The 20,650-nt window shown below is 40.3% G+C and overlaps 1 protein-coding gene across 6 annotated transcripts in view; it reads left to right on the top strand.

Moving 5' to 3' along the window:
- Positions 1 to 20,650, top strand: part of NCOA2 (nuclear receptor coactivator 2) — a 189,412-nt gene that overhangs the window by 160,081 nt on the left and 8,681 nt on the right. For all 6 annotated transcript variants that reach the window (XM_074552288.1, XM_074552309.1, XM_074552281.1 and 3 more), the window contains 10 exons: positions 58 to 268; positions 3,360 to 3,569; positions 5,329 to 5,544; positions 6,181 to 6,310; positions 9,320 to 9,485; positions 11,342 to 11,620; positions 12,506 to 12,583; positions 13,101 to 13,338; positions 14,064 to 14,241; positions 16,468 to 16,666. In XM_074552288.1, coding sequence (XP_074408389.1) covers positions 58 to 268; positions 3,360 to 3,569; positions 5,329 to 5,544; positions 6,181 to 6,310; positions 9,320 to 9,485; positions 11,342 to 11,620; positions 12,506 to 12,583; positions 13,101 to 13,338; positions 14,064 to 14,241; positions 16,468 to 16,666 — 1,905 coding nt within the window. The remainder of the gene's footprint in view (positions 1 to 57; positions 269 to 3,359; positions 3,570 to 5,328; positions 5,545 to 6,180; positions 6,311 to 9,319; positions 9,486 to 11,341; positions 11,621 to 12,505; positions 12,584 to 13,100; positions 13,339 to 14,063; positions 14,242 to 16,467; positions 16,667 to 20,650) is intronic.

Here is a 20,650-nt window from a genome sequence, read left to right as displayed (position 1 = left end):
TGGCCAACAGCAAGCGAGCAGCAACCTGTACTGGGGTTTGTGTGTTGTTTCTTGCAGCCAGGCAGCGAGCTGGATAACCTGGAAGAGATTCTGGATGACCTGCAGAACAGCCAGTTACCACAGCTTTTCCCAGATAGCCGCCCAGGCGTGCCAGCGGGCTCGGTGGACAAGCAAGCCATCATCAATGACCTCATGCAGCTCACCAGTGACAGCAGCCCCGGCGCGGCAGTGGCCACCCAGAAACCAGCAATGAGGATTTCACAGAGCAGTGAGTGCACCCCACACATGTACACACGGCTGGGGAACCCCCGGTGTGGGGTCGTGGTGCCCCGGTCAGGGTCAGCCAGGGAGGAACTGGGCAGCTCCCGGTCCTGGGCGGTGTTGTGTGGTGACAGAGCGCCATCTGCAGTCCTCCCCGCTCCAGGCACACGGGAGCCGTGTCTAGCTCACACAGCCTGGAAGTGTGTGTCCCCAGGGACGTTTTCTGGGGTGCCCTCACATCAAACATCCCCTCCTGGGGTGACAGGTGACACTGCTGTTGGGAGGGCTTTGGCACAGAGAGCGCGTGCATCTTCTTGCGATGCAGGCCGTTCCTTCCTGGCAGCTTTTGTAAGCATGAAGGAGAGTCTTCTTCTAAAACCACAAGATTAATAGAAGGACAGAAGATTAAGAATGCCCAACTTCAATTTGAGATTGTGGCTTTTAGTTGAGTTGCTTCCAGCTGACGGCTTTCCTTAACCTTATTAATCAGCTTACAAATCAGCATTGAAACGTTGGTTTGCCATCATTATATACTGGAAAGCAAGCAAGACAAGAGTGTTATCAAGTACTAATGTTGAATGCAATAGCATAAAAAACCACTGCTTCATTTTTGGCTCCTGTTGGCTGGGATGGCCGCATCTGTTTACTTCATTAGATGTGCTCTGGGTTTTTTTCTTATAAAATATAGGGTTTAGATAATATTTGTAGTCATTCTGATAATAAAAAACTAACACTGAGCCACTTTCAAATTCGCTCAAATTACTTAAAAATTTTTAGATAAATACTAATATTCTATCCATGAATATTGGTGTGCAAATTTGTATTAAGGCCACTTCAGATATCTTAAGTTATCACTTCCTTATCTATGTTGCTCAGAGAAAGATGCTTGGATTTAATGTACTTGGTTTTGTGAGTATAGAGGTACTAACAGTAGCACCTCAAAAGTTCAGAAGGCAGTCTCTGTGCATGTGAGGTCTTCAGCATATTCTTCCTGAAGTAAGGTCTGTTTGTCCTTCCAGCCTTTTGGCTTTCTAGGGGTAGCCTAGCTTTAAATCTGCTTTTAAAGCTACTGGCAGTACAGTAATGGTATGACTGTAAAGGAGAGTGGTTTCATGGTTAGCAGCAGTTCTGTAAAAGCAGCATCCTGTTTCCCATTTAAATTAAAAACCTAAAATATTTTCCCCCAGCTTATGCTTGTGTCTGTGCCTGATTCCCCTAGGAACTTGTGCCTTATGTTCAGTAGAAGGGCACACAGAAAACAGGTCCACAGAAAAAATTAGGGGTCTCTCATATTGCTCACAAAAAACCAATGTAGAATGAATGTCAAATCGTATACAATTCCAAAAGTGATTTGGGGTTTTTTATGGTTGTTTTTTTCTGATGAAATAACCAACTTTAATTTTACAGGTTTTAATGAATTGCATTTATTTTCAACAGACAAATAGTTTTGCCTGTTGAAAAATAGAAAGGCTGCTAGATCTACCAAATTGCTAGTCTGTTATATGGGGGATAGGGAGCCTCCTTTAGTCCCATTCTGACAAAGAGTAGAATAAGCAGGAGGTGATGTGATCTAAGCACCAGCACAGCTCATCAGCTGTGTTGTTATTTTGTGCCGCATTTCCAGAATTCCTTTTTGTAATATTAGTTGAGGCTGGCAAAGCTGCACATAAAATAACTTATTTATCTATGTGATGTGTCAGACTTCTGGAGCAAACTGTTCTGAAACTGTCACTGAAGTTTAATTTTGCTTCAGTCCTTAGACTTTGTGATACCCCTAATCTTGAAAAAGTAATTTTTGCTTCATAAGTAAGTTTTGTTTGCTTAGTTGAACAGGCAGACAAGACAAAACTTAAATCTCATGGTTAGAAGTTAGGTGTATGTAATGTGATATATTTTCTGTACACACATATAGGCAAATACACCTGGCAGAGAACTTACATTAAAACAAAAATACAATGAGTTCCTGTAGTCTGGTTTTACAAAATAAAAGCCAGAGACCTCTGTTGTGAGATATTTCTCTGCATTTTAATAAACTTGCTAAACCTCATCTAAGTTTTCAGATTCAAAAGTAGTACTACTTTGGTCTAAAATAGGAAAGTATTAATTTAACTTCTCAGTAATGTGATGAACTCAAAAATGCAGAAGTGCCTCTTCTAGGGGCAGCTATCAGAAAGTATTGCAAATAATATTTTCACAAAAATGTTTAATTTACTTGCATGTATTTCATGGGTATGATTGGAAGTGGAATCAAAGCTACAAGGTCAGTGTTTGATTCATGTTTGAGAACTAGTTGAGCACACAGAGGATGCTTTCATGCATTGGAACATTGCCCAAAGACCAGCTGAGCCAGATGCTTGCCAGTCACAGTCTGAAACTGACTTTGCTGAGGCAGTCTGGTGTTTTATTTGCAGAGGCTGATTTTAAAGGCACAACCCAGAAGAAAGTAGTTACATTAAGGTGGCAGTAACCATCAAGGATGGTTCTTTTTTACCAGAATATTATGGTGGCACAGCTCTGATTCTGGGCTGGTTTATAGTTGTTGCTGAATCACAGAAGTATTTATTTTTATTAATGACAAAAATGCAAAGCCCAAAAAATTAAGAGGGACATGTTAAAATGGGGCTGTGGGATCCAGTATAGAGTCAGTCTGTCCTTAATTTTGAAAGCTTCTTCAGGGGCATAGCTTGTGCTGGAAACCTCTCCAAACTGAGATAATTCCCAACAATCTGCCTCAGGATGGCATCTGCATGCGATTACAGTCCTACTAGGTATAAGATTGACAGTAGTATGCACATCACATAGTGGTATATTTTGCTGTAGTGGCTCTTCTGTCAGTTTACTAGCATAATTTAAAGTTTTTTTAAATATACATCATATCTGGTTTGTGTTTAGTGTCAGAATGTTCCATTTTGAAATTTATATTTAAATGTCAAGAAGGGATGTTTCTCAGACAGATAGGGAGTGAGTAAATTATGCAACATTAAATAGCTGAGCCCAAGAGCTTTAATTGTGTCTAGGTTCTTTTTTTTTTTTTTTAAACTTAGTGAAGTTTCCATTCTTTTAACTTTGCTTTTTTTTTCTTTGCTCCTCCTGTCTAGCTTTTAATAACCCACGAGCAGGGCAACTGGGCAGGTTGTTACCAAACCAGAATTTACCACTTGACATAACACTGCAGAACCCAACAGGTGCAGGATCTTTCCCACCCATAAGAACGAGTAGCCCCTACTCAGTGATACCTCAGCCGGGACTGATGGGCAGGAATGAAGGGATGATAGGAAGTCAAGGAACTTTGGGCAACAGCAGCGCAGGTAAGATGATTTTCCTTTTTTTTTTTTTCAAATATACTTGAGTAACAGGCTATAGCATGTGCAGCTTAACATTTGGGTTAATACCAGTGCAGATTATTACTCTCCATGAAGTCTGTTTTGTGGCATGTTATGTATTGGCATAATTATTTTGAATTTCTCTGTCTGCATATTTGTATTCCTCCCTTTTATGCACTGCCTTTTACCTACCTATAGAGATGAGTCTTTCAAAACAAAATCATGGGCAATACTGTTGCCCTTATGATGTTGGCTTTGCCCTCAATTATTCTTTACTTAGTAGGCTTAGCTCCTTTTTGAGAGCCATCAGATGTTGCAGTTAACAACATGGTCACCTAATAATGAACAAACATATAGCCTGTTTGACAAGAAAAGTCTGGCTGATGGATTTATTTCAACTAGTGCATAATCTGAGATTGTGCAAGTGTGCATCAACCACTGTAAGAGCTCTGAGTAAATAAATGGGCATTGTAAATCCTCTCAGCTGGCTATTTGGTGTCAAATTTGTGTATTTCATTGGCATCAGTATTAAAAGAGACATGCAGCCAAAGGCTGAAATATTTTATTTATGCAGTTTAGAAATCAACTTGCATTCTTTCAAGTGTCCTCTTACTTTCATGTTCTGTATACATGTTAGAGGATTTTATTCATCTTATGTATACAAGTTAGAGAATATTATTGTGTCCCTGCCTTGCTCTAGCACAGCACATCTTTCATCTGATAGAATATGTACACAAATGGGCTGAACCTGAGGATGTAACACTAAAGCAACTTTTGTTCAGCAGCTGAAACAAAGACCCTCTTCAGAGGGTTTTTCTCTGGTTATATGTCACCAAATATTTGAACCGATTAGTAAGAATTGTTTGTGTGGCTTTTAGTATTCTTTTAGGGATTTTGCATAATGCAACTGAAAAAACAAATCTGAACCACTAGTCCAACCTGAAATCAGTGTTTTATCTAGTCTCTTGACTGGTATAAAATTGAAATGTATAACTGTGACTGCCATCTTTGGGCCTTGGGGATTTTTGTGTTTGGTTTTGCTTGAGGCTTTTTGGCTACTGTCAGTGTAGTATTCTGTATATTCCAAGTGTAAATAAAACGTATCAGTTGTTTACAGTAGATGTGGGAGGACTTCCCCTATAATAACGGTAATGGGCTTCAGCATCTATCGGAAAGTTCCTGTGAGTAATTTCCCTGCACCGTACATTCGTTTGAGATTATCTGGGTGAGCCTTGAAGCTCTGAAAGCTCTGGGCTCCAAGTGAAAGAAGTCACCAAAAGATGTTTGCAGAACACAAATTGATACTCAATCCTTCTAATTTGTGTGTTTAGTGTTAGCACGTTGTTACTCAAGTCCCCATTGTCACTTAGCGCTTGGAAAGTAAAGCACTGACACCCATCAGCAAACGTGATTCATTTCCTGAGGAAGGAAGTTCAGGCCATCCACACACCCTCAGCACCTGTCGCAGACCACATGTGGGAACGCTTACCCTGAGCGGCATTTCGGAAATGATAAAAGAGTCTTCCTCTTGTAAGATGTATCACAGTCTCCAGTTCCTCAAGTAAGCAGTGTAAGGCATCATTCTGCAGCTTTGCACATCTGGATGGGCAGCTGTGGTGGTACAGAGTGCTTTGAGTGAAACTACTGCATTGGTATTGCTGAGAATGCAGCTCCTCAGGCAGCAGTGGTGCTAAGGCTGTTGTGATCATGTGCTGGTGCCTGAGTGTATCTGGCTTTTGCACAGGAATGATTGGTGGCAATGCCCCTCGGCCTGCCATGGCCTCCGGAGACTGGGGCAGCCAGGCCCCCGCCGTGAGGGTGAGCTGCGCGCCCACGGCCGGCGCCATGAACCGGCCCGTGCAAGCAGGCATGATCCGCAACCCCACGGGCAGCATCCCCCTGAGACCCAGCAGCCAGCCTGGCCCAAGGCAGATGCTTCCATCTCAGGTCATGAATATGGGTAAGTCACACCTGGAGCTGTTCAATTTGGCGAACGCTGGATTGTTAAAGATGAAGCAGGAGAGAAAAAAAGGAAAGTAAGAAATCCTCCATTCATTTAGAGATTTGATAAGAGCCATACTTAACAGTGAAATTTTCCTGTGGATCTGGGAAAGAAGGTGTCTAAAATGCTGAATTTGAACATGTTTTGAGATGGACAGTTCCTGCTACTCTGTAGCTCCACAGTTGTGTGGCCAGAGAAAGAGGACACAAAGTTGCTTTGGTTCACTAAAGACTGTGGAGTTTTTTTAGACCAAACGCTGTGGCAAGATAATTGTTCACGGTCACTTTTAAAGCAAGTGCATTATAATACTGACTCTATGTAGAGTCTTTTTCTTATGCTTGTGTTATTCATTTTTGCATCTATGGTGTTGTGTCTGCTATTTTATAGTTTTGAACCACTTTCAGAATACTCGTACTTTCTCAAAATTTAAAAGCAAATTTTAACAAAGGAATAATATTGCTTGTAAGTGTAATATTTCTGAAGTCTTGATGCTTTAGTTTGCTTTTACCATAATATAGGTAACTCAATTTTAAGAACTAACATGCAAGTAGCTTCTCTTCAGAAAAGTTACATGGTTGTTTTGTTCTTGATTAGGGCCATCTGAATTGGAAATGAACATGGGAGGACCTCAGTATAGCCAACAGCAGGCGCCTCCAAATCAGACTGCACCGTGGCCAGACAGCATCTTGCCTATAGAACAGGCAACTTTTGGTAATCAGAACAGGTGAGTCTTGGTGTCACATCAGAACACAGAGAGATTTTGCAGGCCTTTAATTTACACCTCTCATGGAAAGAAAGTTCTGCATAGAACATCCACCAAATGTACATCAATTTAATCGTTGTATTATGTTGTGCTCACAAAATGTATGTGTGTTCCAATAATATTTATAAATGCTCTCTTTACCATGTAATGTGCTGAATGAATTGAAAGTTCTGTATCACGGTGAATGCTGCCAGCACTTGAGTTATAGTTGCACCATTTTTCACCTCTGGAGCATTAATGCGGACATGATTCTGTCTGATTTTGCTGTTCTTGTTATTAACAATTACACTTAACACTAAATGTGGAAGAGTGCCAGTAGTACTAGCCATGACTGTGTAGTCATAATATCTGTCCCTTCCTGCAGCAGGGTAGCATTTTAAGTGATGTAGGACATGGTTAATTATGTTTTGTTTGGGTTCTTTTAATTGACCTAAATTCTGTAAAAGAGGAGGAAGGAAAGATGAAGTGAAAGGAAGGCTGCCTCTTCCTGAAGTTAACTCCTCCTCAGGTAGTCAGAACTGCAGTTTGGTCACAACTCATTAATTCATATGTAATGTATTCATAGCTTCATTCATCATCAAGAGTTTTAAGTGATGGCACAACTGTTATAAGCAGCTTACACTTCTTAAAAAAGAGCCATGTCTTCTCCAAAAGGTCTGCAGCTTATTTTAGAGAGACTGTGTATATGTGGAATGTCTAAGGAAGGCAAAATGGACAAGCAAGTGCAAAACGTTGAAATATTTTCAATTGTGTAAGTAGTAAATTGAGGGATCACTGAAAAGAAAATTAGGTGGATACATTTGGAAAAAAAGTATGTTTGAAAAAAGTTTATCTTCTGACTACATTCTCTTAATTTTCATTAGGATGCCTGAAAGTATTAGCCATAAATATATGTGGCATTTTCTTTGTTATATTCCATGCTTTTCAAGATGTTTCCTGGTGTTTCCCTCAGTCAGCATATGCAAAATGCAGTGTTTGTATAACTGAATTATTCACTTCAAAAACTACACCTTAAAAGAAAACACAGGCTCATGTCTGGTCAGCAAGCCAGGCAGTTAATTCTTCCATTTTTTTACCTTTGCCACAATTTCCTTACAGCTGAATAATTTCCTTATTTCCATATAGTAATTTCCTTATATCTGAAGATGGTGAAAAAAATTGCCATTGCATTGCATCTGAAAGTACCAATATTTTGATCATTTACACCCCAACCAGAGACGATTAATCAGTTCAAGCTGCCATTTCTTGCTTTACTAATCCCCAAGATGGCTATTTTTATAATCTGATGGTTGCCATGTATTAAATGAGTAAAAATAATTCTTAAATTAAAAATTAAAATTTTCATTGGGGTATATAAAAGAAATGGAGAAATTGTAAGCAGTTGTCATTTTTAGTATAGAGGATTTGACAAATGTTTTAGTTTTCTTTATCGTGTGTGTTCACACTCATTTGCAATATCGGAGAGGGTTTTTTGCTAGCCTCATCAACTGTTTTTCCATATAATAGAACCCTTCTTAGAAGTTATCTTTAGAGTTTATAAGCAATTTTAATCAAAGGAATTTTTTTCCTCTTTCCTTTTTGCTGATTTATAATTTCATCTATGAGAGTTAGAAAAATTTCTCTATGCATGAGTTTGATTAATACTTTGCAATGTTTTAAAGGTGTGTCATACATCCTTCCTATTTTTTTTTTTACTGTCTGGGATCCAATTAAAAAGAATATATTTTTATTAGTTTTCCTGCCTGCCACACTGAGTTCATTCAGTGTGCAGCCTGACGATGCAGCTCTCCTGCTCAGCTTCGACATAGAGATTAGACTTCCATGGCAACCATATATCTCATTATGGAAACTAAATACACAAACATGTTTCTTTGTTTTTTCTAAACAGACATGTAAAAAGGGTTCACATACAGTGCTTTTCTTCCCTCCATGGGTGACAGCTTTTGTTGTCTCTGAGTAATTATCTGGGATGGGATTCTTGTGGGATGTGCATATTGTAGCTGCCCTTGCCTGCAGAATGCTCTGCTCTTTTTATTTTCTGTTGCAGTTCTGTGGTAGCGTGCGTGAAGCAGGGCAGGTGTGTGAACTGCAGAACAAAAACCTGTCATATGGCTGCAGATAAGGTGTCATTTTAGATTTAGTTTGTTTCTCAGGAAGTTTTGTCCTTTGGGTTTATAACAAATCTTTATTCTGCCTTTGTAACTGCAAGTGTGCTTCGCATACAAATTCAGGGGTGAGGTAAGCAGGATTTATAGAGTCATCACATGCTGCCTGACAGTACCCAAGTTCTTGCTGATGGCTTTCCAGGGCACATAACCAAGTGTATAAACTGATACCCAAGTGTGCATTTGGGATAAGCTGATGCAGTGTTTTGCTGCAAGCAAAAAGGGGAATGTCCTTTTCTCCCTGCTCCCTCAGCTTCTGCCCAGCTCTTCCAGATGTTCAGTTTTTGAGAGCTCAGACAATCCATGGACCCATCTGTGACCTCTTTTGCTTGTTTAGCCTGTCAGAAAACCAGCTAAGGGGAGAGTCTATGGAAATGAGTACTACTTGTGGTAATATACTTGATCTGACATGAGACATTCAAAGTTAGAACTAGTTTTAAAAATAGTTACAACTAATTTTAAAACTTTCAGAAATTATTTATCCTTTTGTCTTCAGTGACTGTATTCTATACTGACTTCTCAGTTCCTCTGTTGACCCTGTAATATGCAGTCAGCACTTAGGCTACCTTTATTGGGCTTTCCTGCTTGTCAGGTTTACCACCCTTGTAGGGTCTTGACAGGCATTAATCAGTTAGTTATTTCTTTGGGTAGCATAACTTCCACCAGAATAACTTTCTAACCAAAATTGGCAGCAATTAAAATAATTTCTGTCTCTACTTGTTAGTTCAGTTTGAGTACTAATCCTCTGATATTATTCCATGTTTTCGAGCAGCTGTTTACCAACCCTCTGTTCATGTTTTCACAGGCAACCATTTGGCAGCTCACCAGATGATCTCTTGTGTAATCATCCTTCATCAGAGTCACCAAGTGATGAGGGTGCTCTCCTGGATCAGCTTTACATGGCATTAAGGAATTTTGATGGTTTAGAAGAAATCGACAGGGCTCTAGGAATACCAGAGCTAGTGAGCCAGGTATACTGGACATAGTATTTTGCATGTATTAGATATTGCTTTTATAAAATATGTTGTCAAGGTGGAGTTGAAAAAGTTGAAAACATTTCTTGCAAGCTAGAATGGTGGCAGTCCATTTAATGGTTCAGTGTCACCTGAAAACTTTCCCTCAGCCCCTGGTTTAGTCTCTCTTCCTCTCCCCTGCCACCCTCACCTAGATCTGTTTCTTCTTCTGACCTGCTTTATACAACAAAACAAAAAAATAGTGGTCAGAGGAACAGCTGTAGGGGGACAAAAGGTAAGATCATGGCCAGCAACAGAAAGAGGAAAATAAGAGCCTGAATAGGAGCCAAGGAGCAGGATCAAGAGTTTAGTGTGATGGGGGCAACAAGCTTTTGGATTAGCAGACCTGAGATGTGTAAATTCACCCATGGTTTTTTCCTTAGATGATTAATGTGTGTTAAAGGATGAGATTTATCTGAGGCAGCTGATTCCATTCCAAGCACTTAAACTGTAATTTTTTTTTTCACATTTCGAGCATGCTTGCTACACTTTGTTCTTTGCTTTTTCATCCATTCTTCCCCACAGTTATTTTTGTTGACTTCCACATGGTTCTTACCTGTTTCAGTCTAATATGGTGCAAAAAAAAAAGTGGTAAAAATGAAAGTATTTTGAGTAAAAGTTAGTTCCTGACATTTCTGGCATCAGAATTTTATTTCCAAAATCATTATATGTCTGTACAATGACTTAATATTCTCAGAGGAACCTGCAATACCCATTTCATTCCCCGGCACTCATCAGCACCCTGAGCATAGCTGTGAACTAGCTCTGCATTTTAGATATGAAATAGGACCAATGAAATTCTGCTTTGAACATGAGAAAGCTATCTCCAAGCCTATTTGGTACAACACAGAAGTCAGTGAGGTGTAGAGCTGGAGATAGAATTTATTGGTGAACTTCAATTTTGCACTATGAATCTTTCATGCAATATTATATAGGTTTTGGAATGCCACCACCAAAAAATATTAATAATGGTGTATTTCAAACTAAGCAGTAAATATGTTTCTATTTAATTAATAATTCCATGGAAAAAGTTAAAGGATCTTGCAGATAAGAGGACCTCTTCATTTTAAAACATGTTTTTTAAAATAGTCTTCGAACATTTTACAGCAGCTTAAAGACTTTCTTTCATGAGGGCACTGAAATTTAGATTAACTTCATTTTCAAGGTCAGTGTGGAATAAGCTATGAAATTATTCTGGCTAGAGCAAATATTAGGGGAGAATCTAGAATTGAATTCAGAATTGTGTTAGTTTATTTATGCTAATGGATAATCAGTTAGTGCAAAAGTGCCCTGAAAGAATTGGGCACTCTGTTCACATTAGCTTCTGTAATAGTTTCAGGCATCTTTATTTAAAGTCATTATTTTGTTAAAAGATACTGATAAAAATCTACTTATTCATTTGTAATACCTTGTAATGTATTTCAGATTAAACGGCAAAAATATGGTAGCATCACTTCATTTACAGATTTTGATCTAGCATTTGTTGTTTCAGGTTTTTATTCATTGGAAGAGTAATGCAATGTCTGTGTAAAGAACACAAGAAAGATTAAGGGGTTTTATAAAGAAAAAAACCAGCATAACAAAGGAAAAGAGAGAGGAGGAATTTGTCTCTGTGAATATATTTTGATACTCAAATATGCAGTTCTGCTTATTTTTAAGTTTTATATTGAGCTAAAGAGAGCTAATGTGATTTTCTGTTTCAAAACATTCCCATCCTAGAAGGTTGTTTTCGCAGGCTGTCTGTATTAGTCCCATATAATCCTCTGGAAAGCCACGTCCCACCAACTGTTCCTGTTGTTGGTGTGTTTCTGCAGAGCCAAGCTGTCGACCCCGAGACGTTCCCGAGCCAGGAGTCCAGCATGCTGCTGGAGCAGAAGGCTCCGGTGTTCTCGCAGCAGTACGCGGCGCAGGCGCAGATGGCGCAGGGCAGCTACGCGCCCATGCAGGAGCCCGGCTTCCATGGCATGGGGCAGCGCCCGGGCTACGCCGCCCTGCGCATGCAGCCACGGCCCGGCCTGCGCCCCGCCGGCATCGTGCAGAACCAGCCCAACCAGCTGCGCCTCCAGCTGCAGCACCGGCTCCAGGCACAGCAGGTACGGCCCCGTCCGTGCCCTGCTCTCTCTCCTGGGCGGCACGTGCGGTCAGCCTGCTCCAAAGAGAGCGGCTCTTGCTTCTTTCCCCTTCTCAGCTAAAATCTAACAGGAGCCACAGTGAGTTTGGACAAGATAGTGCCTTGCTCGTTCTCTTTGTTGGTCTTCTTTTTTGGCACCTTCATATTGTTCTTTGAACAATACAAGCATTTTTTATTTAAGTCTAGTATTTAAGTCCAGTATTTAAATCTAGTAAGTGTATTATTTAAGTCTAGGTCTCACTAAGTCTTTGAGCAAGGTTACATTGGTGCTTTTTGTTATATACGTCTTTTTCTATTTGCTTTATCTTGACTCTTCTGCCAATCTAACTGCTTTTATTGCTGCCTGTTGCCTACATCCTACATCCTTTTTTTTCCTCGGCCTTGGTCTGCTTCTGAGAATTAAGTTCTTGTTTCTTGTTTTGTTTTTAAATACATAGGTTTGTAGTACTGTCAGTGAGATACCAATGCTTATGGTATTTAAGGAGGAAACATCATTTCTGACTTCAGTCATCAGAATGAGGTCTAGTTTGGAGTAAACCTCAACAGTCCAGTCCCAAATTGAAAAGAACAGGAACTGTGAAGGGAGCATGTTTGGTGTAAACAGCGTAGTGCCCGTGTTGTTATTTTCATGCTGTATTATCTCTTTAAGAAGCAGTATTCTGTGAATGGGAGTAGGATTTGAGGAGGAAAATTAGTCACTGCTTGGATATGTAGAATTAGGTCTACAGACCAGCTGATCAGGGAAGTATATCTGTATGACTTTGTATGTAACACTTCTTGTTTTGCCTTCCCTTCTAAAAACTTTTGGGTTTTGGTGTTGGGGTGGTTTGGTTTTTTTTCTCTTTAGAATCGGCAGCCACTGATAAACCAGATCAGCAGCGTCTCCAATATGAATCTGTCTTTGAGAACTGGAGTGCCAACACAGGTGAGAAAAATAATACCTTTTAAAAAAGAAAGTCGCTTCCTTTTTTGCTTTCTTGCCCCAATATAATGCAATAGTTATGCTGTGTGGCAAGTACAATTTCAATACAAATATTGCAATCTTATGTGATAAGGGAGTATTTTGCTGTTTCGTTTCTGAGAGTCATTCCCATTTTTACATAGGATGGATGACAGTTTAAAAAAGATTTTATATAACTGCTTTTTTAACCATTGCTTCTCATTTCCTAAAGATGTGTGCTTTTAATGAACTGCTCCATTTGCAAATACAAATCACTGCAGCCTTAAACACTGGTATTATTTCAGTTACTGACTCTTGCAGTGTTGGAAGGCTTTCCCAGCAGAAGCATTAGCAAGTTTATTCTCTCCTGCTTTGTATTTCTGCTAGTTGTGTTGTGAGGGGGAAAAAAGCTGGAATCTTTGAGATTGCTCTAGTGGAGATGCCTCTGCTGGCTGGGTTGCCTTGGAAGGGTTGCTGACGGATGGGTGGTGGTTTTCCCCAGGGCCCCATCAATGCGCAGATGCTGGCGCAGAGGCAGCGGGAGATCCTGAGCCAGCACCTGCGGCAGCGGCAGATGCAGCAGCAGCAGCAGCAGGTGCAGCAGCGCACGCTGATGATGCGAGGCCAAGGCTTGAGCATGACCCCCAGCATGGTGGCCACCGGCGGCATCCCGGCAACCATGAGCAACCCGCGCATCCCGCAGGCAAACGCACAGCAGTTCCCATTTCCTCCGAACTACGGTACTGCTTCCACTTCCCCTCAGTGAATTTTGTCAGTCTTTACTCCTCTGTGTGCCCCCAGTGCTGGGTCCGAGCCCCTGATCCACAGGCTCTTGCCTGGCTCTCTGGGAACAGTGGAAAACGTGGCAGTTTGGACCCCTTGGAGGTTCCACTTTCCTAGCTCTAGTACCAGTTATTCTCCAAGCACTGCTCTTTCTTTGAGCAGCAGCAGCAGTGCAGTGTGTGTGTTTATTTATATATAGATATATGCAGATAAATACATGTACACACACACAAACACATATATGTGTATGTATTTGCTTGATGGCTTCTGAATTTTGAGTGAACTAAACAAAAGCCTCTTCAGTTTAAGTAATATAAATCAGTTTTAAATAAGGCATTCCATTTCCTACCCCATACCCAATGTGTAATATAATTAATACCATCTCCTTTCTTTGTTTTACAAAGCCACAAACCTGTTCTGGACAGTTACCTCCATACAGTTACTGCTATACAGTTTCTTTATTTATACCTACTGGATAAGTTATGTTATAATTATATTATATAATATATTATGTGAAAGTTCTGCTGATATAACAAATTATGTCCATCCGACTCTAAACTTGGTATCTGCTTTTACCAGATGATAAAAGTAAGACTGGTTAAAGACACATTTGCAGGTCTGAGCTCTTGGTTTGTTTTAACTCTGAATGTACAGTGGGTAAATTTCTCATTTTCTTCTTCAGGTATTAGTCAGCAGCCTGATCCAGGCTTCACAGGGGCCACCACTCCTCAGAGTCCACTGATGTCACCAAGGCTGGCTCACACTCAAAGCCCCATGATTCAGCAGTCTCAGGCTAATCCTGCCTATCAGTCCTCTACGGAGATGAATGGGTGGGCACAAGGGAATATGGGTGGTAACAGGTAAATCCAGAAGAAAACCAAAATGAGCACACAGAGTAATGGGGTCATTGATGGTCTACACTTATCTATGGGCTCGTTTTATGTAACTGTTTGTGTGTTTGTTTGTTGCTAACTATCTGTCCTAAAAGAGATTTCTTTTCAATTTGGCTTTACAAGTTGGTTTAAATTCTGTCTTCATACCAGGCAGAGTGAGTGCACAGACCTGCATCCACGCAATGCATTGCTTTGTCTATTACAACTGATCAGACACTGTGTGCCCTTAAGAAGCACCTGTGCTGCGCAGTGAGCTCCATCCCCTAATGTTTGTGTGGATGCATTTCTTCTGCATATGATTTTCATCCCACACTGCTTTCTACGTGGCTGGATCAGCTAAGCCAGAGCCTGTGCATTCTGCTGCTCTGGAATTGCAGTGACTGGATTATCACCTCCCACTTTAAATGCTGGAGTGTAACCAGGTTCAGCCCATTAGTCCTTGCACATGCTGGGGGTCAGCATATAGCTGTCATTCCCTGACAGCACTTTAGCAATACCTCACACACGCAGTCACCTTTTCAGCTGAGGCCCCTGCCCCAGTGGGTGTAGCTCTAATAATCAGTCTGTCCAAATCAAATGGGTTGGATGTTGAACACTATTAGTAGGCAGCAATGAGCTTCCAGATGGCAGTGATCTGAGCTTTTCCTTGGAAAATGGGAGGAGCTGTCAGGTACAGCCTTTTATCAATTGGCACTGGGGTGCACACAGCTGTGTCTAGCACTGTGCTTTTGTCACCCTGGAGTTCTCAGGCTTACTGTCCTAGCACAGTGACAAGTCTTTTTCCAGCTAGCTGACAAAGATTTAAGTAACCCAAAACACCAGTATTTTATTGATGAGGCTAATCCAAGTAAAATTCCCCCTAAGGCAGCTGATTTATCTCTTACCCTCATCCTTGTCCATGCATCATCCTCACAGTCTTCCTGAAGCATCTGCAGGAGGCATAGCTGCCACTGTCATGGCTTCTGCCAAAAATGGCAGCAGGGGCAGCTCCAGAAGTCCAATGGTTGGCTTTGCTGAGCTGCAGCTCTACAGCAGAGACATGTCAAATGTGCTTACACAAGCCACTGAGTATTCACAATGATCTGTAGTGTACTGTTTCAGCCATCCAGATAACAACTTAAAAATGGGGTGAGGTGGCCTGAAAAGACATGGAATTGGAAGGAAGAGAATAGTGGGATTTTCTGGGTTTGGTCCTGTGCCCAGAATGCCATTGCACTGCACCAGGTCTCAGAGTGCACAGCAGTAGCCTAACAGAGTACCCAAGTGCAAGACTGAGTGTTAACCCTGAAAGATTTCCTCAGCTGTGGGAGCAGTGCTTCACAGGGAAGGGAAAGTCAGCCACTGATAATGAGACACAGCAGCCCTTCCAGTATTTCGGTCTAATGCACATCCTCTAAACAGACACATTGTCAGTAATAATTCTTTCATTGGCTGTTAAATTATGCTCAAAGACTAGAGAAGACTGATGTGTAAACAGTGAAGTGCATTTTAGGAAGTGTGAAGTCTCTCATGTGGCTTTCAGTGGGAAGGAAAATACTGTCCAGAAAGCATTTGGACTGAATAAAATCTAGGATGAGGTTTCCCATAGTTACTCCCCTGTAAGTTGTTCAGAAATGTCCTTAGAGAAACATAGATACCTTAGACTTGATGTCATTTCTTACAGTGCCATATTTTCAAAACCTGATGCAAAGACCTAGTAAATAAATTCGTGCACAATTGCATGTCTATATTTGTGAGCCCACTTGCCATAATTGTATGTGCAAATCTGGTATTCATATATGCAAACAGCCTATTTTGCAAAAAGGAAAGTTTATTACCCTGTCTTCAATTTTAGCTCAACAGTTCTGCACTGTGCTAACACTGGAGGTTAAAGGTGTTTTCCTCTCCCTCCAGACATTACTTTAAAATACATACAAAGCTCCTTTAGACTGCTAATTGGCTGTTCTTGCATGTGCATAACAGATTTGTACTCTGCCATAGTTTCACATGCAAAGGCATGCATTTTTTACACAGACATGGGACCTTAAATTTTGAAAATCTACTCCTTAGACATCGATGCAGCTGAAAACTAGTTTTTCCTTTGAAGTTGGAATAAATGACAGTATATAGAAATTCTAGCTTAAGATATATTTTAAAAAGTTTCTTAGTGCCTTCAGCCTTCTGACACATTGCTTTTTCCATTCCTTGCTGTAGCATGTTTTCACAACAGTCTCCACCACATTTTGGGCAGCAAGCAAGCACCAGCATGTACAACAATAACATGAACATCAGTGTATCCATGGCAACCAACACAAGTGGTATGAACAACATGAACCAGATGACAGGGCAGATCAGCATGACCTCAGCGACCTCTGTGCCTACATCAGGGTTGTCCTCCATGGGTCCTGAGCAGGTGAGAATCTAAGGATGTGAGATGACAAGCTAGAGGATTTGCTTTTACTTCCAGTAGTTTTTCAGGTCCACTGCATTATGTTTCTCTTAGTAGCTGTCTTGAAAAATGATGATACAAGAGCTTTGGTTTTAGTTCTGCACTCGAATAGCCAGGGTGACCAGTGAGGTAGAGAGCACTGTAGCTGCTCCTGGGCTTCCATGGGGAGCACATGCTGATGGTAGCTCCTGTTCGCAGTAGGTAAGTGTCTGTGGCACAGCTGCAGTTGCTGATTTTCCCAGCAGTGAAGGCTGGAAGTGGATGGCAGGCAGCTCCTTACTGGAGAGAGGAGTGAAAGCTGCCTGTATGGCCAGGGTTTGGAAGATGATTCAACTGCCACAGTATTTGTAGCCCCAAACAATAAATTTTCAATCAGCTGTCAGAGCTATCCATGTGGCAACTTTACAAGCACTAAATGCACATTTTTTGTAATGTGATGCATATAAAATAGGTTGCTGAATCAATAGGTAAGTAACCTTTTCTGCTGAGAGAATTCACATTCATTCTTATTTGATATGCTACTTAGGATATCTGAAATGAGAAAAAATAACATTTCTGTTTGTCAGCCTGCAATTAAACTCTCTCAGTACATTATTTTCAAGTGTTTGATAAACAAATTCTGTTAATTAACAGGCTCATATATTTGTTTCAAAGCTGACCTTCAGCTTGTTCAAAAATACAGGCTTGAAATTATGGACTTTTCTTAGAAATATTGGCAGGAAGGTACCTCTTGTGTCTTCAGGTAACATCTTCTGCTATAGAGATCTCTTGCTATAACTTATTTCTGATACCATAATGTTCCAGTTTAAAGCTGGTTGTTAATGTATGACTTTTTTCTAGCCTAAATTTGATAACAGCATATTTACTTTTCCAATATTGTCATTTACCTTAAGTAGCTCTTTTCTTCTCCTGTATTTTAGAAAGATTCTATCAACATTTTGTTGTTGTTGTTGTTAGTTTGGGTAGATTTATTTTGTTTAGTTTTGCATTTTGTGGGGTTTTTCTTGTAAGCCAAACAAGCCATATTTTTTCAGTCTCTTAGACTTTAAACTGCATTTGCTTTTCTGCAGCTATTGTAGTTTGAATCAGTATTTCCTAAGCACCAGAGCCATGTGCATGACACTAGTTCTTCCCCATTTCTCTTGGAATACTCTGACAGATATAGCTGCAGATCACATTTGTCCCTTACAGCTGCTACATACTGGTGACCCAAAGTAATTTTGATACTCCCAGATCTGTCACCTTCTGTGATATTCCCAGTTGCTAAGCCAAATTATATCAGATTTTGTTTATTATTAGTTACCAGGTTAATAGAGTTGCACACATTTACTGTAGTAAAACAGTAGTAAAACCAAAAAAGAAAAGAAGGGAGATTTAAAGGTTGTGACCCTATCTGATTTCTCAGTATACCTGTGCTACACAATTTTTCTTAGGAACCTGAATTTACAAACTGCATTGTAGAAAGAGATCTGGTTTTATTTTGAAGATTTCCATGCAGGCTGTTTCCCCTGGCACAGCTGTCACATTGCTTTTCCTTCCTGTTAGATTACAAGATCTAACTTCCAGTAAGCTAAATAGGCTGAGGTTCTTTATCCATCTCAACATTTGGGTTTCAGCCCATCAGTTCCTTTTTTGGATCTGCCTTAAACTCTGTTGTTGTAACTTCCTCCTAGAAACATGAATGGAGTAATCAGAGACAGTGATTTAACAGTGACTGCACCAAAGCTGTGTAGAGTCAAGTTCTGCTTGTAATTTCTCTTCCAGTGTATGGGTTGCCTTGGTTCTTTGGGGGACAATGTCCCACTGAAACCCTTATGATGGTCCCCCAAATGCTCCTCAACATACTCTGCATTCTTTGTTCCCAGGAGTGTTGCCTCCCTCCTGTCTCCATCAAATTGCATTTCTTAGATTGTGTCTGTTAAAGCAAAGTGCTGTGGCTCATTCTGTAACAGTGACCTGCTTTCCTCCTGATTTACCATCCCATCATTGTGTCATCTGCAAGCAAATGTTTTATGCTTGGTCTAGGTCAGAGGTGGCCAGCTGACAGCTGAGGGGACATTTCTGGACCGCAAGACAGTACTTTTTTTAGTCCTCAGGAATGTGCTGTACTGCTTTGCATTTTCTTTCTTGAGAAACACAAGTAACTAAAAATGTATACTTGAATACTAAAATTGACACCTTTTTTTCAGGGCGTAATGTTTTACTTAAGTGACGTCTTTATTTAGCAATTGACCTAGACTGTGCTGAACTTTTTCTTGTAACTGGTGGTTTTCAAAATGACTGTATTTTCTGTAATTCTGCTGACTGTTGCCATTTCATTCATTCTTTGGGGTTTTCTTATACTGTCACCTACATTTCTGTTTACTTATTCAGTGTCACTTTTTGTTCCACAATACATAATTTGAACTCCACATGCTTGTCTCTTTCTAACCACAGTGAGACTAACAGTGATTCACTGTTACTCTCTGCAAATGTGTTCTAGCTTTTGAAAAACACTCAACATTATTACTATTGGATGGTTTTGGAAGTAAGATCTTACTACCTAATAATAAACAGCTGTGCCTGGACTGACTTAGCAGCTGAGAACAGGTGTATTACCCCTGGTACCAAACAGATTTTGTTGGCTCTCTTTCCTTTCTTGTTGTGGCACTATGCTGTATCAGACAGATGCATCCAGAGCTCAGAAATACTAAGTTTGGTGTCTGTCTGATCATACTTGTGTTATCTCCAACTTCTCTGGTTTACCACCTGGGCTCCCAGCGTCACCAAGCAAAAAGGTTGTGGCCAAAATGGGCTTGGTAATTATTATATACTTAGAGGCTCTTTTATATATTTGAGGAATGAGATCTTGTCTCATTATCATCTTCTCTCTTATAATTACATTAAATCTCTTCAGGCTGCTCTTACTAGTGTTCTTCTAGAAGGCTGCTACCAGGAATGCTGAAATGCTGGCTGCCAGGTCTGCAGGTTCCTCCTGTCCAAAACAGCTTTCCCAGGCATCAAGAAAGTAAACCTTCCTGGTGTTGCACCATTCAGAGACCTTACTGTGATCAGCTTGTCCTCAGCTTCTTGTTGGCACAGTGGAGTGCTGCCATGGTTTTGCCTGTTACTTACTTTGCATCATGGATCCGTGCTATTTACTGAGCTATCAAAGAAGCAGTTTGAAACCTGAGCAAGAAAAGAGGCTTTTCACTATGTGATGTAAACCCAGTCCAGTCAGAGTAGTTGTGTATTAATCTGCACAGGGCAGTACTCGCCAGGCCAAAATTATTATGGCATTTAAGAAGAGTTATCTTGAAATGGTATTTTGACTTTGTTCAGCATACCAGATTAAAGGAGCTCTGGAGTGGTAAGAAATTTTACTTGTTATACACCTTGTATATAACTTTGTTTTTTGGGAGACTATTAATTTTGCTTAATTGCAAAGGAATTGTAAAACATACCTGCTGTTTTTTAGTAAGGCTTCATATATGATAACACCACTTTACCTTTCTTCAGAAAATTATAAAAACCTTTCAATTTCTTTGTTCTTCTCCATACTTTTCTAATTGAATTGTTTTGCAGTCAGAAAAGTTAATGTCAGGTGTTTTAAGATCTTCTGAAGCAAATGTATTCATATAACAAAATAGTAGGGTTTTTTTGGGGGTTTTTTTGAGTTTGGGTTGGGTTTTTTGTTAATATCTGATACTATGTCAGTCAGGATTCTTGCCTCTTACTGGCAAAGAGATTCTTTAATAGAAACTTCATTGATGCCTTTTTTCCTTTTGTTGTGGCCTGGAGCTACTTTCCTTTTCCATACCTGTCCTAAGTGCCATGAGGCAAATCATGCAGTCATCTTTTGGTTTCAAAACTGCTGTTGATTCAGGATACAATTTTTTATTTCTGCTTTCATTTTTACCTCCCTTTGTCTACTAAACAATCAGAAAAGATATTTGTGCTTGCACGTTC

The sequence above is a fragment of the Zonotrichia albicollis genome, chromosome 1, assembly GCF_047830755.1.
Source record: "Zonotrichia albicollis isolate bZonAlb1 chromosome 1, bZonAlb1.hap1, whole genome shotgun sequence".
Classification (NCBI taxonomy): domain Eukaryota; kingdom Metazoa; phylum Chordata; class Aves; order Passeriformes; family Passerellidae; genus Zonotrichia; species Zonotrichia albicollis.
The sequence above is the reverse complement of the archived record's forward strand: the minus strand, read 5'-3'. Positions and strand labels throughout refer to the sequence as shown.